General features: G+C 33.5%; 1 protein-coding gene across 6 annotated transcripts in view; it reads left to right on the top strand.

Annotated features, from left to right (window-relative positions):
* Window positions 1-7009, top strand: part of LOC106465835 (CREB-binding protein-like) — a 122672-nt gene extending 115663 nt beyond the window's left edge. For all 6 annotated transcript variants that reach the window (XM_022393785.1, XM_022393787.1, XM_022393786.1 and 3 more), the window contains 3 exons: window positions 1991-2272; window positions 2776-3102; window positions 3722-7009. In XM_022393785.1, coding sequence (XP_022249493.1) covers window positions 1991-2272; window positions 2776-3102; window positions 3722-5374 — 2262 coding nt within the window. In that variant the 3' untranslated portion in view covers window positions 5375-7009. The remainder of the gene's footprint in view (window positions 1-1990; window positions 2273-2775; window positions 3103-3721) is intronic.
* Window positions 7010-7645: the final 636 nt, after the last annotated feature.

Genomic DNA, 7645 nt, shown 5'->3' with positions numbered 1-7645 from the left:
AGAGGCTCTTATTTTATATTCTAGCTTGTCGACATTGGTAAATTGAGTTTCTAATTCATTTGAAACTATAGACTTAGTATTTTAACTTCACAAACATCTAATTTGAGCCAGTGCTGCATTCAACATACCACATTACACACAAAAATCAATGTTTATCTGTGTTTTTTAATATTTGCTTTTAAATTTAAAAATTGAGTAATATATAGTACTAAAATTTGAATCCATAAATTCATGAAATAGTAGTTCAATAAAATTTTGAATGCGAGTCAACAAACTAGATGACATGGCCTTTCACTCATGACCCATCTTGAAAGGGTTAATCTGAATAACAAAAAACTAAAAATGGTCCTCTTTTACTCTCAGTTGAAGCTGTTGTAAAAATTTTAGACTGATTGCTCACATGACTTTTTGCATAGGTGTGTGCAAGAAATTTGGTCAAAATTTAGCAATTTATGTTGAATAACTTTGCACATGTGGTTTATATTTAGACCAAAATGTGACACCTAATTGTGGGTAATAAAGATCTATCAAATATAGTTTCCATACTTTCAGTGCAAAAAAAGAAAGGAAAACCTAGAACTACAATCAAAGTTGGAGATTTTATATCTCATGTAATTCTTAATGGATTGCCTTGAAATGTGGTATTTGAAGTATGGTCTAATAGAGCACATCCACTGAGAATATGCGATAGTTTGGATTACCACAGTCCAAGCTACAGAAAATGGAAAATCACTAAACCATCACTCCTGTTAATAACACATGGTGTGTACTGCAGGTTGTTTTGGCCACAAGACATATTACCATGTGTCTTGATAAGCTAAAAAACGTCATAATTCTAGTGTAAACAATATTATTATAACATCTTGAAGTTAGCTTAAGTACAGGTGAAACAAGAATTACCAGCCAGTAATAGATGAACATTAGATGACTGTAACATGTACATACTCAATGCTTTGTACACTATACAATCATGTCTTTAGGTAGCCAACCCCTATATTATGTATGAAGTGAAGGAGTAGTAAAAAAATCAGTATACATAATATTAAATTTGAGTACACGTGTTTGTAGAATAATTACTTTAAAAGACAAAGATTTGTTTAAATTGATGTTTTAGACATACATGTTTTACTTGAAAAGGCTGATTTTCTACTGGGAAAAATTTTAACATGCTTAGTGGAGGTTGTGTCTTAGTCTAGGCATATATTTGCCCTTTTCTATGCATTATATTTAGAGAATTTAGTTACACAGAAACTATAAATGCTCACTATATTCTCAAACAAATCTCCAGCTGCAGCTTAACATTTTACTACATCTTGAACTAATGCGACCAAATAGTCAGTAGCTACAGTAAATCATCATGAACCGTATCAGCTAGCTACAATGCTATTACCTAGAATTATATTTGGTGGAATCAAAACAGGGATTTGTAGTTTGATTAAATAATGTCTACAGTATCTTCTGCTTTGTTTCCTCACTTTTTTTTTACGATCGCTATTTGCAGGTTTTAAATTTCCATTTTTTTTTATATTGGTTGTTTTATAATGAAAAATGCAGTATAAGGTTTGTTTTTTCTTGGCCAATAGTTCAGAATATTTCAAACTTTTCTTCAAGTTCATATTGTAGGATCAGTTTCCTTTGAAGTAGTGTTATCATCAGTACATTGTACTTGAATCAACAAAATCCATATCATTCAATTTACTGTAATCTCAAAATTTCATTAGTTTTTGTTATGTATATATTACATATACTGTGAACTTCATATGATGTTTTTCATTTTTTGGTAGACATGAAATCGTAAATGTTAATTTTCTTATCCATATATTTATATTATGAAAGCATTGTTTTGAAAAAGTGAATGTATCCTAACAATCAAATATTAGTATTATTATCTTATAATGTTAAATTAAATTGTAGTGGTTAAATTTGTTAAGCAATACTGCTACTGTAAACTGGAATTTTTTAATAAAACAACATTTCTATTATGGTACAGATGTTTTTTGTGATACGCCTTCATTCAGCACAAGCAGCTGCTAATCTACCTCCAACCCAGGAACCAGATCCCCTTATTAATTGTGATTTGATGGATGGTAGAGACACATTTCTTACTATAGCTAGAGAAAAGCATTATGAATTTTCTTCCCTTCGTCGTTGCAAATTTTCAACAATGGCAATGTTGTATGAGCTTCATAATCAAGGACAGGATCGCTTTGTATATACATGTAATAACTGTAAGACTCATGTGGAGACACGATACCACTGTACAGTTTGTGATGTAAGTACTTTAGTCACAAGTGCGTCTCCATTGTACAGTATTAAACTCAGATACCATTGATGCAGTGATAGAAAAAATATTCAAAAAATTTACAGATCATCCATGTGAAATTGAAAATGAATAAATAAAAAATAATACACAAAACTTTAACTTCATATTAGAAAAAAAAATTGAAGGTGCCAATTTGTATGAATAAAACAAGCATAGAAGATTCTTGCATTTTTTTTCTTCACAAGGCAAATAAGCTGAATACAGTTATATATATGATAATAGTGTCATCTGTTAGTTTACTAAAAACTAGTTATTGATAAATTAAACATTTGTCAAATGTATTTTTACTTGTGGTATTATTCATAAACATGAGCATTTTGATACTTAGAATATACATGTAAAAGTGTTAAAATATACTTCTTTATAATTGTTCTTAAAAAGGGTTTCAATTTGCTAAAATATTTCCTAAAGTTACATAATTATAATAATTTATTCTTCTGTTTCAACAATAGGATTTTGATCTTTGTGTTACCTGCTTTGACAAAAATGGTCATCCTCATAAAATGGAGAAACTTGGGTTTGACTTGGATGATGGCTCAACTCCCACTGATCAGAAGCAAACTACTCCACAGGAGTCAAGAAGATTGTCCATTCAAAGATGTAACCAGTCATTGGTCCATGCTTGTCAGTGCAGAGATGCCAATTGCCGGCTGCCCAGTTGTCAGAAGATGAAACGAGTTGTCCAGCATGCCAAAATGTGCAAGCGAAAGACAAATGGTGGTTGTCCTATCTGCAAGCAACTCATTGCTTTATGCTGTTATCATGCAAAGCATTGTCAGGTAAGAATGTTAGTGGCCATATGTTTAAAGCTGTATTGACGCCACAAATACACTCATTCTAAGGTCTTAAGACACATTGGTTTTTAAAATAGTAAATTAGTTAAAGTATCTAAGATTAAAATTTTAAAAAATGGTTTTAAAGAGTGTTCTAATTACCTAGTGTAGGTAATCAAAACTTTTTTTTATTTCTATTTTTTGTGCAGTGTGTCTTGTTAAAGTTTATGTATTGTTTTAAGTAATGTAAGATGTTTACATTTTAAATTGCAAGATATATTGTAAAAAAAAATGAATAGTAGGAGAGGGATACTGACATTTCTAATAAATATTTAGTAGCTGCTGATGAGTTATTAGCTTTTAAAATTAATTATAAATGTTGTATCTACAAAATTTCATTACATTCCCATCAAGTGTTAGATGGGAGACTATATGTAGTTAAATTTATGAATTTTATTTATTTTTTGTTTTACATGTTAGATCAGAACATAGCTTGAGATTTTTTTTTTCTCAGTCATTTATAGATATTATTTCTATCCAACTAAATGTAATAAAAATTATTATGCATGTTTTTTTAATTGGAACTTCAACTTTTAAAAACAAATGTTTTTCTTCTGCCATTTAGGAAGCTAAGTGTCCTGTTCCATTCTGCTTGAATATCAAATACAAACTTAGACAGCAACAACTTCAACAAAGGGTACAGCAAGCTCAAATATTACGAAGACGAATTGCTAGCATGGCAACAATGCAGAACCGTGGAATGCCAAGTCAACTCCCACAAGCTAGTCCAGGAGGTCCCACTACATCAAATCAGACATCTCCAATTCCTCAGCCACACACCTCTCCTCACCATTCTCAGTCTGGAATTGGTGTAAAACCTACTACCACTGGTCCTCCAGTTGGTGCACTTCAAGCCGTCCAGGCAGTTCAAGCAGCAGCTGCAAGACAACAGGCACCTCACATTGTAGCTGCTGGAAGCTATGGAAAAGGTAATCCTATAGTTACTACAGCAGCTTGTGGACCAGTTTTACTGCCTTCCAGCCAGCCCCATCATCAAAACCAGAAGCCTGTTGGACAAATGGCATCTTCCATGGGAACTAGAGTTACCAACGTTGGAGCTCTAAAACACTGGGAAAATAACTACAGTCAACAAGGGTCCACTCCCATTCAACCGCAGCATTCACCACAGCCAGAACAAGTTGGTCTTCGACAGACTGGCCAAGTATTAGTGCCTGGCTCTGGAAGTCCCACAGTTATGGGCCCTCCTCAAGGTGCAGCAGGTCAGTCTCTTGGAATTCAAAGACCTTCTCAGTTACCCCAAGGTTTGCCACAGTTGTTGCAGATGTTGAAGTCTCCAACTTCTCCACATCAGCAGCAACAAGTATTGCAGATTTTAAAAACTAGTCCTCAGTTAATGGCTTATTTTATCAAGCAGAGAACTGCCCAACAACAAGCTCAGCAGCAAGCACAACAGCAACAAATGATGGTTACTAGCCAAGGAAATATTGTTGGTGCTACTCAACCAAGCCAACTGACACAACAACAACAGTGGTTTCAGAAGCAACAGTTATTGGCAATGCAAAGAAAGCAGCAGCAACAACAACAACAACAGGGACAGTTTTCCCAACCCCAGTCTCCTGTGTATGCCCAGTGTCAGCGTCCATCCCATCCAATGAACTTCAATCCTCATCAACAAAATTTTCAAACTGATAGTGCTGGGCAATTTACACAATATCAGCAGCAACAACAAATACTTATGCAGCCTCACCAAGTACAGCAACTGAAACAACATATGACATCACCAAACCATTCCCCCATGAGTCCACAGCAAGGACTGATGGGACATCCTCAGTCATCACACCAATTAATGCAGACTGGACGGTCACCCCCATCCACTACTGCTCAACTGGTACAGGCTGTAAGATCCCCACAGCCTATTACTTCACCCAGAAGTCAACCTCCAACACAGCAGACTCAACCAGTTTCTTCCCCGCGACAACAGCTTGTACACTCTCCTCATTATCCATCTCAGACACATTCCCCTCATCCAGGCATCTCTATAGCTAGTGGAACACCTTCGCTCCCTGGGCATGATCTGATGACATCCAACAATGACATGATGCTTACTCAATTCTCCAAACCTGTTTCAACTCACAGTAGCCTAACCGGCCAGTTACAGAGTCCTACAAGTCAAGATCTAGGACTTTCAAGGAATGACTCTGATATAACTCGGCTGACACCACAAGAACAGCTGAGTAATTATGTGGATAATTTGTAGTCATTATTGCCCTTAGTGGTAATTTTGTGTGATGAACTATTTAAATACTGTAACCTTGAACTTACTTTGGCAGAAAATACTGCCTCGGCAGTGTTGGTGTTTTAATAATGTAATTTTTTTACCTGATGTGTTGAAAATGTCATCGGAACTGCTCACGCAATTTAGGACAGTGATGTAGCATGTAATTTTTTTTCTACAGAGATAAGCCTTATATACCCATGCTGTGTTAATAATGTGCAGTTTTTGTATAGTTGCAACATGAATTTATCAGTACAGATGTTATTGTATCATTGAAAATATTATTTCGAAGTAATTTTTCTAGTTTTAATTCTAGGGTGGTAGCTGTCTTTTTCATTTGTAGTTTCATATTACTTTAATATGATTTAATGATCCCAATCATGCATGTGTCCATAAAATAGAAATTAACACAATGTAAAACAGAATAGAAAACATCACATTTATACATTAAGCAAGTTGTATCAAAGCTCACATCTAGCCATTATTATGCAACTCCCTTAACAATGAAAAAGTAAAAATTATTGAACATTTATAAACATTTGGATTAAAGTTAACTTTTCCGATAAAGTTACACATAACTTACAAACTGTTTTCTTTAGTACATGATAATAGGGAGACATTCCAGTCATTACCCAAAAGAATCATTTTGCTGTGATGTGGGAAGTCAACATTGAACTGGTTTATGTGAAAAAGACGTGTTGTCTTTATGGTACAAAGTAAACCTGCCTTTTTCTCATCTAGGTTCTTGTTCTCTTAAAAACTTCAGTTTAATAGTTGTTGATGAGACTTGCTAAATGGGCCAAATAATATTTGAGATAAAAGATACTTCTGCCATAGTTCAGTAGATCCTTAGCATAAATGGAGAGCTGTATAAGGTTTGTCATTCAGCTTTACTCGGTTTATATCTGATTTTCTGATGATCATAGATTTTAAATTGTTTCATTTTCAAAAATAATGTTTCATTTCTGATTGTGTGTGTGAGTAATGTACACTGATCAGTTTAGGTTTCAGAATGGTCTGATAGAGCATTGTATATAGTGTACACATTTTGAATGGCCCTGTTTAAATAAAAACTATAAAGTAAGTGCTAATGTCGAAATGTTGTTGAGAATTGGCTTATAAAATATTTGTAACATGAGTTAATCCAAGAATTATTGATGGGATCTGTGTAGACCCCATTGGCTCTTTTAATCAGTTTTAAACTATGTGTGCACCTAATGAGTTGTTGATCTGTGACTTTTGGTGTACAAGTCTATAATAACATATGAATTGAACAGAAATACCAATATTATGGTTGATTCTACTAATTACAATTGGGGTTTCCCAAGTATTTTAGTGATTTTGCTTAATTTTTGTGGTTAGTTCTTTACACTGAGTATTGTGACAGGCAAAAGCATAAAATTATCCAAAATGAAGCAATATATGGACCCTACTGGTAGTGAATAGTGTAAAAAACAACAATTTTAAGTTTATTCATAAAATATTTGTATATTGTATAAAAAATATAGCCCTTATAGATTAGTTTTAATTCACAGACATTCACATCTCAGAGAAATGGGAGTTTTATACCAGTTATGTAATATTTCTTAAAACCAACATAAATGTCATAAAACTTCATTTGTAACTTGTTTTTACTTCTAGAATTACATTGTTGAGGTGTTTTTATTTGCAGAATCTTAAAGAAAACAAGAACAAATCCTTTTTTCTGAAAGGAAAAGTTAATAAGGGTTACAAACATAGTCCATTTCTATTCCAATAGATTTTCAAATGGCCAACACAGAACTAATTTTTTTTAATGACTTGTTACTTCATATGACATGGCTTGTAAAGAAAATCTCTGGTTGAGTGGAATACTAGAACAGGATACCTGAATCAAAAGCCCTAATAGTTGCAAAATGATACACTGTTTTAAGCAGCAACCGTTTTAGGTACGAATGGTCAGGTCAATTATGGACTGTTTTTATTTTAGTTTTTAAAGAAATGATGTAGGTTTAAGGATTTGATTTTACTGTCTTGTAATACATTCACAAAAGTTAACAAAACTAGTTTGGGAGAATGCATTACAAACGTGTGTGTGTGTGTGTATTTGTTAAGTGCTTCTGGAATGAATTTAAAAATGGATGAAAGAGGGTAGCACAGACAAGAAACAACGTATTTGTGTTGCTGACGTTTTTTAGTTTTAATTAACGATACTGAGTTAAGTGAAAATTGTGATAACAAACATTTATGTTTTCAATTGTATTTGCGAAAAAG

Source organism: Limulus polyphemus, unplaced genomic scaffold, assembly GCF_000517525.1.
Source record: "Limulus polyphemus unplaced genomic scaffold, Limulus_polyphemus-2.1.2 Scaffold2067, whole genome shotgun sequence".
Taxonomy (NCBI): Eukaryota; Metazoa; Arthropoda; class Merostomata; order Xiphosura; family Limulidae; genus Limulus; species Limulus polyphemus.
Note: the sequence above shows the minus strand (reverse complement) of the source record. Positions and strands in the feature narration are given on the sequence as shown.